Source organism: Glycine soja, chromosome 3, assembly GCF_004193775.1.
Source record: "Glycine soja cultivar W05 chromosome 3, ASM419377v2, whole genome shotgun sequence".
NCBI lineage: Eukaryota > Viridiplantae > Streptophyta > Magnoliopsida > Fabales > Fabaceae > Glycine > Glycine soja.
In genome coordinates this window covers 10,222,652-10,239,417 of record NC_041004.1, presented here as the reverse complement: position 1 = coordinate 10,239,417, position 16,766 = coordinate 10,222,652, and the positions used below count along the sequence as shown (strand labels likewise).

At 32.3% G+C, this 16,766-nt stretch overlaps 1 protein-coding gene and 1 pseudogene across 2 annotated transcripts; both read left to right on the top strand.

Moving 5' to 3' along the window:
* The first annotated feature begins 645 nt into the window (after positions 1-645).
* Positions 646-9,728, top strand: LOC114406161 (annotated as a pseudogene).
* A 2,547-nt stretch (positions 9,729-12,275) lies between these two features.
* LOC114406160 lies at positions 12,276-16,378 on the top strand. 2 transcript variants are annotated; one of them, XM_028368757.1, is made up of 5 exons: positions 12,276-12,610; positions 13,578-13,626; positions 13,713-13,873; positions 13,959-14,699; positions 15,875-16,378. In XM_028368757.1, the coding sequence occupies exons 1-5, from the start codon at positions 12,398-12,400 to the stop codon at positions 16,064-16,066; spliced, it is 1,356 nt and encodes a 451-aa protein (XP_028224558.1). In that variant the 5' UTR covers positions 12,276-12,397; the 3' UTR covers positions 16,067-16,378. The 2 variants fall into 2 exon arrangements, with proteins under 2 accessions (XP_028224558.1, XP_028224559.1); XM_028368758.1 differs by having other exon boundaries at positions 12,277-12,610; positions 15,880-16,008.
* The last annotated feature ends 388 nt before the right edge of the window (positions 16,379-16,766 follow it).

Here is a 16,766-nt window from a genome sequence, read left to right as displayed (position 1 = left end):
ATCTTTTTTTTAGGTCTGCACTTGACCTTTTTATAAATAAGCTTATATGATTTATTTGTCCATTAAAAAACTTATTTCATATTAAAAAGTGTAAGAAATATTTTTTTTTCTTTGACAAATAAATATATTTTCATTAAAAATAATAACATATTTTTTCTTACACATTTTCACTTATTTTTAACAGTTTCATCATTTCCTTTATCATTCAAGTTTGATTAATTTTAGATCAGTTCACTAGGAATTTAAAACCATAATTTATAAAAATATTTTGTATTCATGATTATCGATTAGTGATAAGTCAGTAAAGTATAGATATTATTGTTAATGTTATTGATATGTCATTGATTAATATTATTAATTGATAATAAAAACTACTTTTTTAAAAAAATAAATTATTGGAATTTAAAAAATCTTTAAAAATCTAAAATAAATATACTATATTTTATATTAATCATTTTTTATTTTTTCTGGTGGTATTTGTATAGAGCATTTAATACTTTTTTCTCTTCACTTAGCTTCCACAATAACGTGTACGGTCATGAATCAACAACCTGTTAAATCTTGGGTGAGTTGTGTGCACGAAAATGTCCCAAGGATAAATATCTTTTTCTCTTCACTTAGTTTCTTCTCATGAGAGAAGTCCAATTCATGATATATATATATTTTTTTACTCCTATACAAGTACCTAAGGAGAATTTTATGACCTAAATAAATTGTTTTTTTTATAATTAATATGAATCCATGAGTGAGGAATTTAGCAGTCAATGCAAAGAGGTAAATCAAAGAGAATGGATTGGACAAACTCACCAGGTAACCCTAAAATGCAGTTTGAATTTTAATGGCTGCAAAAGATTTTTTTAATCTCCCTCTTGCACTGGTATGTGGATTGTGAAGCGCCATTCTTACTTAGCATAATTAGCATTGGTATGTGAATTTTAATTGGCTGCAACAGATTCCTTCACAATTATTGTTTTCTTAGAAATTTAATCATCTTAGAAAATATAAAGTATTCTACTGTTTAAATAATAAGAAATTACATTGTTCCACAATTTCATTTTATTTTTCATCACTTTTCTTACTGTATGGATGTATGATAGTTCATACTTTTCCTCCCCTCGGTTTAATCTCTCACTGCTTGGTTAAAATTTGGGCTTTGATGTGTGTGATTCTAATTTTGGGACAATGGACAAATGATAATTACATTTAGGAATTGGGATTACTCTTGCTATTGACAAACTTGTTATTTATTTATTTATTATTTCTTTTATGTATTTTGTCTAAATTGCATTTTCCAAATGTCTTGGGAACCAAGTTGTTTGCTTAATCAAATTGTACCTCACTTTGTGAGAACTCGGTGCCATTGTTCCAGCTCGAGAAAAGCAAAAGATTGTGAGAACTGCTATCAGCAAGGTAACACAAATATTTGAGGGAATCAGATGGAATTGACTAACAAGTGTTTTACATCAGCTATGTTCTCTGAGTATTAACTCATTTCCACTTCCACGTTTTACATCAGCTATGTTCTCTGAGTATTAACTCTGTTTGTCTTTCCTTGTACATATTTATTAGCTTTATGCATTTTTTGGATTAGAAAGATTTTTAATCTAGTTAAAAAGAAATGTGTTTCTGATTAAAAAGAAATTTTGTTTCTGATTTCTTGTTGGAAATGTGTTATCATATACGATGATAAAAAAATAAACATTTTTTAATGATTAAAAATGGTTGTCATCTCATTTACAAATAATAAAAACGTTTTTAATTCAGGATTTTATTAGCATTGAACTTTGTAATTGATTTAAAAACGTTTTCAATTTAGGATTTTATTTAGCATTGAACCTATAAAAATTAGTATGCATGCATCAACAAAGGGTAGTTGTAATTGTGTGAAATTGTGCTAACCCTTTTTCCCCCATTGATCAAGATGGCTGGACTTTTGGGATATATGAGCCTTCCACCTAAGGCAAAGAATTTGGTAGTTGTTGGGGGTTTGACAACTTTTGTCTTTGGTGCTACTTCTACACCATGAGGGTTGTTGGAGGCACTAATGAACTGTAGGTAGCAATTGATAAGTTTGAAGCTGACAAGAACAAGAATGCGGGTGATGCCAACATGCCATCAAAGGTCTAAAGCTTGTATAGTAAAGCAATACTTTGGGTGTATTCACTGTTTTGGTTTGGGATCAGCTGTTTTGGTTTGGGATAAGCTATTTACTCAGCTATTTATTTATTTAAATAAAACAAGTAAGAAGAATAATGGAAGGCAATCATTGGATGGGAATGGTAGATTACTTCACTTATCCCCTTTTCCCCCTTTCTCTCTATATAGCACTAACCATTTTCTTCTGTTATTGTGTATGTATGTGACTTGTCTTTTGATCTTGTAGGCTATACTTGATTCAACGGGTTCCTTAGCTGAGTTTGCCTGTGAAGTGGAAATAACAGAGTAGGTGTTCGACATCCTTTTATCATGAAAATAAAAAATCTCATATACATATCCCCTTTTCCATTTGAAATTGTTTCTCATGTATGTCACTTGGTTTAAATAATTTTATTTATTTGTTGTAGGTGTGAACGACTTCCAGATGGTCATTTTTATATAAAGGTGAAAATTTAGCTGATTTATCTATGTACTTATATATACTTCACTGCTCTAGTTATAATACTTTATTATTGAAGATGAAATTTGAAAAAAAAAATTGTCTCTCTCTCAACTTTCATCTTTGTTGGCAGAATTTCTTTTAATTGTTCTTTCTCTATTTTCTAAGAACATTTCTCTGGTGTGATTCTCCATATGACAGGAGATTCACAAAATATAAAAAAAATTCTCCTATCTTTAATATGCTTCTTTTCCAAATCTAGAAACTATAGTGTCTAGGATTTTTTTTACTTGAAACAGAGACAAGGAACAAATATTTGACTAAAAAACTTGCTTAGGAGGGCAAAAATATTTTTGTTATGATACTAATTGTCTACACTGTTATCACATGGTAAAAATATTATCCCAATCATTTTCTGACAATTTTGATAAATCCAGAAAGCAATTTTTTAAAACTTATAACTATTTCTTGTTTATGTCATATGTGCTTACTAGAAGGACTTGAGAATATTGTGGACAATTGACAACTTGTACAAGTTCATTCTAAGAGTCAGTTGTAATGGTGTTTGTTTCTCATTTTATTTTGTCACTGTTGGGCTAGTGTTAGTGGTCCTAGGATACTTTGAAGGCTCCTAAGAATTTTCTATTTTAACCTAGATTATATTAAAATAGAATTGGTTTTTCTTTAATTTTATTTTAAATTTTTTCAATGTTTAAGAAAGTGTTGTTACATGCAGATTGAAAGTTGTTGGAGATTTCGTATCATCCGTTCCTGGGATCAAGATGGGTGAGTTGTCTCTGGGTGTTTCATGAATTCTCTAGCTGTTGATATGTTATTTTTCTTTCATGGAAATATGCATTTATTCTTTAAATGTTTTATGTAGGTACCATGTTGCAGAGGTTGAATGGATACAAGATATATAGCCACCAAAAGGAACAAGTGAAAGAGAGACTGTAAGTTCACTAAAATTTTGTTATCAATGTGTTTGTAAGCTCGCTGCCATGTTGGATAGAATGTTAGTTTATTTGACTATCTACATGCATATGAGATTTTTTTTGGGTGTATAATGGTGGTAATGGGGCTTGTACTTAAGATTCCATGCAAACTACTATAACTCCCACTGTTTGGCTGACCCTAGTGGTTTGAATAATGAGATCTTTGATTGCCCTTCAAGTTTTTATTCTTTTATGCTTTAGTTTTAAATGTTAAGGCTTAGCTACAAGTCTGATGACTCTTTAAATTGAATGCATTATACTGTAACAAGCAAACATATAATGCAGCTGAAGATGTTCATTATAAATTTACATATCAACATCGGTTATTTAAATAACCAATGTTAACTGGCACTAACAACATCGGTTATTTACAAAACCGATGTTAACTAGAACTAACAACATCGGTTATTTAAAAAACCGATGTTAACTGCCACTAACAACATCAGTTATTTAAAAAACAAATGTTGTTAGTTCCAATTAACATAAACGATGTTGTTAGTTCCAATTAACATCGGTTTTTTAAATAACCGATGTTGTTAGTGCCCGTTAACATTGATTTTTTAAATAACCGATGTTGTTAGTGACAGTTAACATTGACTTTTAGTGCTAGTTAACATCGGTTTTTTAAATAACCGATGTTGATATGTAAATTTATAAATTTCTTTTTTCAAAATTCTTATCATGTAACATTGGCTATTTAAATAACCAATGTTGTATTTATTAGTTAACATCGATTTTGAAAAAACGATGTTAACGATATTACTTTCAACATGGGGACTTTCAACATCGGTTAATAACCGATGTTGAAAGTCTTAAATAATTGATGTAAAAACCTTATTTCCTAGTAGTGTCAGAAACTGAAAACAGGAAATGAAAACAAAAAATGAAAATACAAACCAAACACACCCTAAGCTATATATAAAATGAGTCCTTTGGCTTAACTTAGAGCAAGCTTCTTTTGAATTGCATGAAAGTCAGAGGATGGAGGAGGGAAGAACTTTCAACTTTCATAATAGTGAAAATGAATTGATAATACCCATCCTTTGTTGAACTTGTAAAATAATTAAGGGTTTTCTAGATTATCAATTATAGGAAACCAACAAGATCTTGAAACTTATGATTCTCACAAATAATAAATAAACAAATAATGCATACCTTTCTCCATACGACGGTCTCTCTCCGGTGTACTTTAATTTCCTTGGAAGAGGAGAGAAATAAGATTTCACTCCCTTGACTATTCTTTATACCTTTCTACGTTTGTGATGACTGTAGATGAGAGAGAGTACTTTTCTATCAGGAAGGTGACCTTATTTCATGTTAGTAAGTATTAACCCCCTTTTATAACCACTACTCCCATCAAGTAGCAGTTACCTCTAGAAACTTCTTTTATTTAACCCAATTACAATTTATTCCTTAATTATTAATTATTTATTTATTAGTCCCTACATAAGTCACATGCCTCTCACATGAGACATTAATTCTAACATTCTTCCACTTGGCTCATGTGACATTACTAAATATTATGGACTAAATAAATAAATAGATTAAACTAACATAATGCGCATTAAAAAAATGACTAAATCATTCTATACGTTGGGTACATCATAATTTCATGATTAAGAGTATGAACCAATATGAGTCATGGCGGTTGTACATCACCTAATCGACATAGTTCCTTCAATGTACTACAAATTAGTCTTCTCTTAATTTGACCATTAGTTAGGAGTACATAATTGGTCCAACACAATGTCTTCATTCAAGACAAAACCTGTTAACATTACTCTAATACAAATATGCATGCAGACATAGAGAACATGTAATCAGAAACATATCATAATTGAGCTTAGAGTGTCACTAAAATGCATAAGATAAATTACACTTAATGATCATCAATAACAATAATGCTCATACTTTCAACATGTTCTATAAATGTCTTGGACGATAATTCATTATTCAAAGGGTCAGCTATCATAAGGTTTGTATAAATATGTTCTATTGACACTCTTTGTTTCTGAACTTCTTCCTTCACAACAAAGTACTTTAATTCCATATGCTTAGCACCCTTAGATTACTCGTCGTTCTAAAAAAAATACTATTGTGGAGTTATCACAATACATCTTCAACAGCCTGTCAATACTGCCGACAATTCCAAGCCCTGAAATAAAGTTTTGCAGTCAATTAGCCTAAATTGTAGCCTCAAAACATGCTACAAATTCAGTTTTCAGGATAGATGCAACAACAACTTATGCATACAAAATTGCTTCCATTTGTTTTCGTTCCATGTCATTTCTAGGACATTGCGTGAGACTAAACTTGTCTCATTTCTAAATTGGAACAGGTGATGCTAAACACCTTTCCATCCTAAATCTCTCTAGTACTTTATTGATATATGCTTTCTGAGATAAGCCTAACAATTCTTGTGATCTATTGCAGAATATTTCCATCCCTATCACATAGCTTGCCTCTCCCATATCCTTCATTTCAAAGTTACTAGAAAGAAACTTCTTAGTCTCATGAAAAAGACCAAGATTGTTAGTTGCAAGCAAGATATCATCAACATACATAATTGGAAAAATAACTTTACTCCCACTAACCTTCATATATATACATTGATCAATAGTATTTTCCTTAAATCTAAAGGAAGCAGTGGTATCATTAAACCTCAAATACCATTGACAGGAAGCTTGTTTTAAGACTGTATATCAGTTTCTTTAATTTGCACACCACGTGTTTCTTTCCTTCAATTGAGAACCACATTGGTTGGTCCACATAAAAATTCTCCTCTAAATATCCATTAAGAAAGACAGTCTTCACATTTAGCCGATGTAGCTCCAAGTCATAATGGACTACTAATGCCATGATAATCCTGAAAAAAAATCCTTTTGTGAGACTAGTGAAAACGTCTCTTTATAATCAATGCCATCTTTCTGAGTAAATTCCTTAGCAACAAGTTTAGCCTTGTAACGTTCAATGTTTCCATAAGAGTCACGTTTAGTCTTAAAGACCCACTTACAACCAACTCTCTTACAATCCTTTGGCAATTCTACAAGATTCCAAACACCATTATGTTCCATAGAATTTATCTCTTCTTTCATGGAATTTAACCACTTCTCAGAATTATCATAGCTTATAGCTTGTGAAAATGAAGCTGGATCATTACCATTAATGCTTAACTCTATTTCTGTTTCATATAGGTATATCACATAGTCATTCGAAATAGTTGGTCTCTTTTCTCTTTGAGACCTCCTTAATGCTACTTCTTGTGATTCTTCCACAATTGGTTTATTATGTATCATGGATTCATTATTGTGTTGCTCCTCTTCATTAATTTTTTTGAACAATAACTAAAGGAGCAATCACCTTACTGCTAAAGGCACAAGCTAAAGGGACTTGCACTCTAACTTCTTTAATTTCCACATCTTGTGGAACTGTACTCTCATTGATTTCACCATTTTCAATGAACCTTGCATTTCCAGTTTTGAAAATTCTCATATTATGATTAGGAAAATAAAACATATGCCCTTTGACTTTTCAGGATAACCAATGAAATATCCACTGATTGTTCTTACATCCAATTTTCTTTCTTACGAATTATGAATCCTTATTGCTGCTTAGCAACCCCAAACATGCAGGTGCCATATACTAGGTGTCCTATTCATCCACAGTTCAAAAGGTGTCTTTGGAACTGCCTTACTAGGAACCCTATTCAATAAACACATGACAATTTTCAAGGCATACATTCACAAAGATACGAGTAAAGTTGAATTGATTAACATACTCCTAACCATATCCATTAAAGTTCTATTACACCTTTCTGATACACCATTTTGTTGTGGTGTACCAGGCATTGTGTATTGCACACAAATGCCACGTTTCTAAAGAAGCTTAGCAAATAGACTTCAGTGTTGCCCAGTTTCATCGTATATTTCGTAATACACGTCACCTTTATCAAATCTAATAATTTTCACCTTTCTGTCTAATTGTCTTTTTACTTCATTCAAGTAAATTTCTAAGGCATCCACTACTTGAGATTTCTCGTGCAGTAAGTAGACATAACCGTAACATGAATAGTAATCAATAAAGATGATAAAGTATCTTTCCTTTCCGAAAGAACTAACATCAAAAGGTCCACAAATATCTATATGCACAATTTTAAGAAGCTGAGTGCTTCTTGTAGCTCCATTCTTTGTATGTTTTGTTTGTTTTCTCTTGATACAACCCACACAAATATTTAGATCCACAAAATCTTGATCAGGAAGAATTTCATTCTTTATTAATCTTTCCATCATTTCTCTAGAAATGTGACCTAAACGTTTATGCCACATGAAAGCAGATCGTTCATTCACTAAACTATGTTTAGTGCCAACATTATGATGCAAAGTTAAAATAGTTTCAGCATACAAACCATCTAATTTCAATTTATATAAACCATCACAAAGAACAATAGTACCAATGAGATGATTATTCTTAAATGAAATTAAACATCCATTACCAAAATTAAAAGAGTATCCAATAACATCAAGTTTAGATAATGAAACTAAATTCCTAGATAAACTAGGTACATAATGAGTTTCCAGTAAATCTAAATGATGTCTAGTATCAAGTTTTAAACAATAAGTCTCGATTGCTTCCACTGGAGCTTTCACTCTATTCCCCATGAAGACAAACTTCTCATTTGGGCTTATGGTTGGGATTGTAAGGAATCCTTGCATAGTGTTAGAAACATGAGTCGTACATCCAGAATTAATCCACCATGTATTATGGGAAACTTGAGTTAAGTTTGATTCAAACATACATGAGCATTAAGCTCACCCTTCTTTTTGAACCAAGACTTATGCTTTAGGAAATCCTTCTCAAAATGTCGAGATTTCCCACAAAATTGGCAATTATTGTCCTTTGATGCCTTCTTCTAGATTTGCAAAGAGTCGTCATTGATCTTTAATGATCCTTTTCCTTTATCATGCTTCTTCATAAATTTCTTTTCAGCTCCTTGATTCCCTTGGTGGCTTACATAATGGACTGAGTGACTTCCTTGATTCTTAAGCCTCGTTTCTTCCTGAACTAACATATTGTGCAATGAGTTTGGAATGGGCCATACTCAGATGGTAATGAGTTTAGAATAAACTAAAAAAGGAAGTTCTCATTCACAACCATTCCCAAGGTCTTAAGTCTTGTTGTAATGTTTGTCATCTCAATGATATGTTCATGCATAGTAGGTGAACCATCAATCTTCATGGTGGTTAATGTATTCATTAATGTCCTAGCAAAAGACTTATCAGCTTTTTGAGAGTGCTCTCCCACTAATCCCATAAACTTTTTAGCACTTTCAATTTTAGGATTGTCTTAATATTGTCTACAACAATCATTCTCATCAACATTAGGTTAAGTCTGTTAGATATTTCCTAATTTTTTTTATCCTTTTCTCTCTCACACTAATGCTGGATAGTATTTGGGTTGTTCAAGTATTTTTTTCTTTCAAAATACAAGGATAAAAAATATCATTTTTAAAACATATGGAATATAATCAATTTTGACCACATATTAAAGGACTTAAATTGCATTCTATACCTGTTACTATCTTTTTGATTCTATGTGTTAGTGCCAATTAACCATTTGCTTTGCTGGTGATTAATTAGGGAATGGTGATTCTAACACTAACAATCTGGATGCCACAACTTCATCCCCCAAGTTGCACTTCTCCTCAGCAGTGCATTCCCCCAACAAGTACTCAACTTGGCATCTTAATTTTAGGCCTGTACTGGTTGGTTGTGGGCACAGGTGGGATTGGACCATGCACTATTCTCTTTGCCATCAATCAGTTTGACACAACTTCCCCTGCAGGAAGAAAAGGAGTGAACAACTTCTTTAATTGGTACTACACTTCACAAACAATGGTCCAGTTGATCAGTTTGACAGCTATAGTTTACCTCCAAAACAAGAATTGGATCTCGGGTTTTGGCACACTAAGTGTGCTTATGATCTGTTAAATTATCATATATTTTGTTGGAGTATGTATTTATGTCTACATTCCAGCAAAGGGGAGCATATTTTTCTGGCATTGCATAGGTGTTTGTTGTTGCTTATAAGAAGTGTCACCTTAAAATTTCAATGAAAAAAGAGGAAGGTGTTTACTTTGATCCCCTAGTGAATGACAAAGCACCACTGAAGTTACCTTTAACCAAACAACTTAGGTAATGCGCCTCAATATTTACCCTTCATCTAATTAGAATAATGTGTCTTTGATAGCCTTGAATTTTTATAATACCCTCACTTCTTATCTTTTAAGGATTGGATTCTTGAAAGTAAAGATGAAATATAAATTTGGAGAAATTATTAGATGGTTTATGTTATCTAATTTATAATATCGACCCATCTTTATGTGACACATAATCAAGTGTTATTAGTTGTATTCTCATAAACAAAAAAAAAACTTTAAAAAAACATGTCATATAAATATTAGTCGGAACAATAGATATGTGATGGTCTAGAGTATTTAATTTATCGTAAATTTACATTATTACAAAGAAATCAATAATTATTATTCAAAATGTCTATGAATTGTTTTGCATATACATGACAATTGGCTTTCTTATTAATAACTGAGTTTATTTACTGTCTTTTAAGGTGAATTATTCACTTCATAGGAATTAGATCTTACCTTTATGATAGATAAAGAAGAAGAAAAAAGTTTCTCCACCTTCCTCTTTTACCATATACAAGGTGGACTGCATGAGTAGTGCAAACAACACAAAATTTAATTAATCAGTAGTAACACTCAAACTATCTGTCATCGGGTAGAGACTAATTGAGACTATACAAATTTTGAACCATGCAATAATTTCTTGTTTAAAGACAAATTAACTTATTAGTAACTGTAATCTAGAAGTTATTTTGATTTTGGCACAGATGTTTAAATAAAGCTGCCCTGATACAAGACAACGATCTCAACACAGAAGATTGTGTGAAGAATCCCTGGAGGATTTGCAACATTTAGCAAACGGAAGAAGTCAAATGTTTGATCAAAATGCTTCCAATCCAGGCTTCAGGAATTCTCTGCTTGATTCCCTTAGCACAATGTGGTGTCCCTAATCACCATAGGCATGTTCCTCCCATGCTTTGACCTCTTCTTGCAGCCAGCATTGGCAAAAGTGACCAAAAAAGAGGAAGGCCTCACAAGTCTTCAGAAGATAGTGATTGGTGATGTGTGTTCAATTCTCACAATGGTAAGTGCTAGCTTGGTGGAGTGACAAAGAAGGGATATGGGTATTTCACATGGTGCACTCATGAATGCAATGTAAGATGTTTACACTTGTTGGACACATTCAGTTCTACAACACTGGGTCATTGATAAAATAAAAAGCATAGGAAACTCTTTGCAATATCTTGTGGTGACATTTTCAATTTATGTTGGAACCTTGGTGGTTAATGTTGTGCACCAACTAACTCGAAAGCATGGTGGAATTGATTGGTTGAATGATGACATCAATGCTGGAAAATTGGACTACTATTACTTCCTCATAGCTGGGTTAGCTTCGATTAATCTAATGTCGAAGAAAAAGTTGTGGAGAAACTTAAGCCTTGAGGGGTATTGGAAAAATGATTAATTTTTTATCAATAAAAGTTCAATTTGTTGAAAATAAATGCAGGATTAGCAAGTGTTATATATGTCAGTCCAGTATATATATTTGATGTCATTTACGCAACAAAATAAACACTAAACTATTGCAAAATAGGAAAAAATGGTTCACCTGTGCATATAATTCAACCGTTATCTATTATCTATCTTTTATCTATTATCTATTATATTCTATTATTTTTATCTTCTATCCAAATAATAAAGCAATGTAAAATCAAAATTACTTCATTAACCTCATCTAAATTTTTGGCAACTGTTCTTTAATGTGGTCATTTCAGTCTTTCACTACAATTCCCTGTCAAATTAAACCTCTACATGTTTATGTCAAACAAGAACAGAGACTCGTGTAAAATTGTTACTATTTTGAATATATACTTATACCAAAAGCATCTTACTTTTATTTTCTGAGTCAATATGATTTTTCAAACACTTGTTGCCATTTTTTTATTATTATCATATTTATCTTTTATGTTAAAAAAGTAAAAAGATCAATCTCATTTTATTTCCATTTTTATCAGAAATAATAGAGTAAAAATAATGTAAATATATTTTTCCCCCAAAATTTCTCTAAATGTAATTTTATTTTTTTTATAAAAATTACATGATTTTAATTTCTTATAGGAAGCTAATAACATATTTTTATTATTGAGAATTTAATGATTATGTATTTTCGGTGTAAAATAGATTTACGTATCAATTAATAAAAAAATTCAAATATATATCACTTCTAAAATACTTATTCTAAAAGTTAAAAAAATTATGAAACATATTTATTTATAAAGTGTAATTGAATGAAAGTGTCAAAATATTCTATATTTTTAATACATAATCTATTTTCTCTTTTATTAAAATATAAAACAGAATTTTAAATTTTTATAAAACTAAAATGTTAAAATATTTAGAAAAATAAAAAATATAGCAATAGTATTTCACTTAAAAAAACGTGAACCAATTCCAGCAGTGATGCCACTTCCTGTCCACATGACACATACACGTGGATAAACAAACTGCGTAAACCCCACCACTATATAAAACGACCCTCACCGTCAGCACCAGATAGATTCAAGATTCTCAACTACTAAAGCGATCGAAGAAGGGAACTAAAAACCAAACCAGTGTCTCACTCTCACCCCAGAAACTCATTGTTGTGTGGCACAACAAACTTCACCAATGATGAAAGCCCTCACAAGCTCTTGTTCTAAGGCCATGGTCGAGACTCTAGGACCCTTCTCTCCCAGAGTTCCCCTTTGTGTTTCTGATAGACCCAAATTCTGCTTCACCCTTCGTTCCAAAAATGAGAAAAAGGGATGGAATTTATTGCTCCTGAAACTAGTTCGAAACAATGATCTTTACCCTGTTCATGCAGTGCCACCAAAGGACCAGGTTTGCTTTTTTATTTTTTTGTTCTATGCTTAGTTTCACATTTTTGTTTTTCTTTGTTGGAACTAACATGATTCTTTTGTTTGTTCTTGGTCTTCTTGGGGTGTTTCTTGTTTGCATGTGGGAACATGAATGCTTTCAAGTGGGGGTGATTCTTGTTGGGTTCTCAATATATGCTTCTTTTTCAATTCTTGTTTTTTTTTCTTTCCTTTTTCTGAAATTTCGTGTTTCCTAGTAGCTTGCCCAGTTTCTTCTCACCTTTTGGTTTCTTTTTATACGCCAAATATTCTCCCTTTTGTATGAGTATGCGTAGATCCAAAACTTGTTACGAAACATTTAGTATTACTGCTATGCTAGACTTCTTGGTTCTGATTCCATTGACACTTTCTTTTTTTGTTTCCCTTTTATGGGAATGGTTATTTCTTGAAATGTTTGGCGACTTCAACATTTTACTTTGTTTTTTATAGCTTGGTACGATTCTTTCCAGCATATTTCGGGTTTGAAGTTTTCTCTGTTGCTTTGGTGTTACTGGTGGAGCCTCTTTACTGTCTTGAGAATTTATTTCAATGATTTTGTATAATTCAAGAGGATATGAGCCAAATGAAATACAAAACTTAGATGCAATTTCTTAATACTTTTAGTACTGTTTTTCAATTGGAGTTGGAGTTTCACCTCAATAATTCGTGTTATAAACTTTGCATTAAAAATTAGCATAGATTACCTAATTAAAACTCCAATTCTGATTGGAGAACAACACTAAAAGAGTCATTCTGATTGCAGAACAACACTAAAAGTATTTAAAGAACTAAATCTATGTTTTGTTCCCAAACTAATTGGCTTTTCTGTTATGTGGGGAAATTCGTTAAGAAATGGTTGTCTAGTTATTGTATTTACATTAAATAAATTGAGAACGTACAATATTTTGGCATGTTTGATGAGACAGTCTCTTGGCCCGAATAAAATGTTGCAGGTGGACTTGGAAACTGTGGAGCCTCAGGCTCAACAAAGTGAACAAACAAGTGGGTTCTAATGACCTTTTGAATTTTTTCTACTACATATATATGCCGTGGAACTCAAAATCCCAACATTGTAATTTGTTGTGCAGATGAATCAAAGTTTGTTCGTGTATCGTTCCAGTTACAAAAGACTTGTGATTTTGGTGAACAGTTTCTTATAGTTGGAGGTGATCCTGTGCTTGGTTCATGGGACCCTTTAGAGGCATTACCCATGACATGGTCTGAAGGACATGTATGGGCTGTGGAGCTGGTGAGTAAAATCTGTTCAGAATTTGAAAATATTGTTGGATCAAAATCTTTTATAAATGTTGTATATGCTTCCTTTGTGTAATCAGGATATGCCTGCTGGACAATCATTCCAGTATAAGTTCATACTGAAAGGAGAAGGGGGGGATATTATTTGGCAGCCAGGGTCGGATCGATTGATCCACACTTGGGAAACTATGAATAGAATAGTTGTTCTCGAAGATTGGGAGAATGTAGAACTTCAGAAAATTACAGAGGAAGATCAACTTGCCGAGCCAATTGAGGAACCCCAGGTTGACTTTGAAGTGCCAACTTTAGCTGAATTTCTTAATAATCCTCAAGAACTGGATTCCAAAGCATCGGAAATATCGTCTGTAGAAGATACCCAAATTCATGCTGTGGATGAACCACTTGCTGAAACAGTCGGGCAACAAATCACTGGTAATAGTATTTCTTCCTCAATGGTAATAGTATGTTCTATTGTTGTAGAAAACATAAGTTCTTCGGAGGATCTCATCAGCAGTATAAGCCACAAAAGTAATAAAAAGAGTATACTTCGACCTAGTGAAGAATCTGCAGATAGTCCAGGAAATGATGATATAATACATGATCTTGGTCACAATGGAAATGCTGCATCACTGGAGAATCAGGAAAAGACAATTGTGGAAAGCAGCTTATTTGATCTTGAAGAAGGTCCTGTTCTTGTACCTGGCTTAACAATACCACCAACTGAGCCAACTGATGAAGCAGACCAAGGTGAAGTTCAAGAATCGACTAAAAAGGACATTTCAGTTGAAGCTTTTGAAACTCAGGATCAGAACATAGCTGAGGTAAACACTTGATGAGTGTGTCCTTACCTTCTAACCTTTTCCCAACTTTACTTGTCCACAACTACCTTTGACAGAGAATTGCTTGATTCTGTTTCTTTTGAAGAACAAGTTATTTTGAGCTTAGGGTTTTAACTTTGAAATCCTGTTTGAGGATAGGTGAATAAATAATAAACAGAAGTATCCTGTTCTGTTTGTACCATCATCTATGTTTATCAATGAAGGGAATTTTGTCCATCTCCATGGTGCATCAGCTTGTTTCTCATACATAATGAAAGCATCTAAAGGCTAAGGGAAAGAAGAAAAACTGTTTCTATTCTTATTGTTACCATTAATTAAATGAATCTTGACCATTGATGAAGGGCTCTTACAATTATATGGTAAAATATTTAACATTTTGCAATTAGTTTTTGGTTGTTTGAATTACAGAAACCAATAATTGTCAAAATTGATTCAGAGTCTGGAACTGGTTAGAAAGACTAGTCCAACATTCCATCTAGCTTTGCCATAAATTATATTCACATCTTATAATACAAGTTTCCCCATTATACAAAAACAATAACTCCTTACTTACCCTTGACTACAAGCAACTGACACATGTTTTGCAATAAATTTCCAATGAAGTTTCCCATTATATAAATACAATAACTCCTTACCCTTGACTACAGGCATCTGACAGTTGTTTTGCAATAAATTTCTGATAAATGTTGAGCTTCATAGGGATGGGCAGTTTTTGCCATTCTTTAAGCCGGTGAATAGAAACTTGCCTTGGGTAGTTTGAGCATGTGTGAAGAAGACAGATATACCAATTTCTAGAGGTAGAGAGATATCAAGAGTAAATGTATGTTTATCATTTTAATCAAATATAATGAGTTACTTTATTGGTACTTCTCAACTCTTCTTTAAGCTGTATGATGTGTGGCCACATTTATTTTTCATCTCTTCTCACTTTTCTAATAAGAGAAACCAATAAAAATTATAGTCAAAACCATTGAAAAGGGTCTAAAAATTCATATTTTGTCCATATTTACAGTAGAATATTATGGCATTGTTTGACTCTTGTAGTTGAATCCATAAAATGAGAGTTGGGTTGGTGATGATTTTGCATTCTTTAAATCATGCAGCTGTTAAGTAGTTTGATAACTCTTTAATGTTGTGCTTAAACTGAAAATGTTCAGTTCAGTAAGGAGGAAGAAACTGATGATGCCATACCCCAAGAGATAAATGCAACCATCAATAATGAACCAGAGTTGCTTTACAATAAACATGAAGAGTCTCATTTGTCCCCAGAAATGGAAGACGGCCAAACTACGAGCCAGATGATGACAATCCCTTGCAAAATGACATCAAATGGAGCCAAGACACGGTAAACAAGTTTCTAACAAAACTTGGATTCTTTTGATGGCAAACTTTAAAGAACCAAGGGAAGAAAACTTCATTGAAACTGGTCATGAGTTTTGTGATCATTCTGATCCATTTGCCAAAATTTTGATTTTCCTGGGAAATATGGCATGTTATGTGATGATGGTTGTTGAGTGTATGCTATGCTGCCATGTACTTAGATTGGTATCATTCTTTCAGTTTTGGCCACTTCTGTTAATCTGTATAGTACTGGGAGTTTCATGGGCGATAGATAGCGCTTTTGCTGTATATCATATCATAGTGATAGTGATCTTTTAAAAGCCATCTTAGAAGATTTATTCTTAACATTTCTCAGAAGAATAGAATTTTTCTGAGAAAATTAGTGTTACTTCATCTTGAATTCTCATAAAGTATGCATCTTTTGATTTATTTTTCTAAAAACATAAAAATAAAAGAAATGAACAAAAAAGAAAATAGAGAGAATTCATTTCCCTTGAAAGCATTCATGCCTGAGGCAACTGTACCAAACCACCAAAGGTATTCGTGCTACATAGCGGCTCTGCAGTCAACGTTCAATAATTTAGGGCCCTGTTACCAAAGTAAAGATGAATGTCGTGGCCTGTGGATTCTGATTAATAAATTACAAGGGGAAAATATAATTAATTTTTTTTATCAATGTATTTTATCATAATTTTTAACATATTTTAA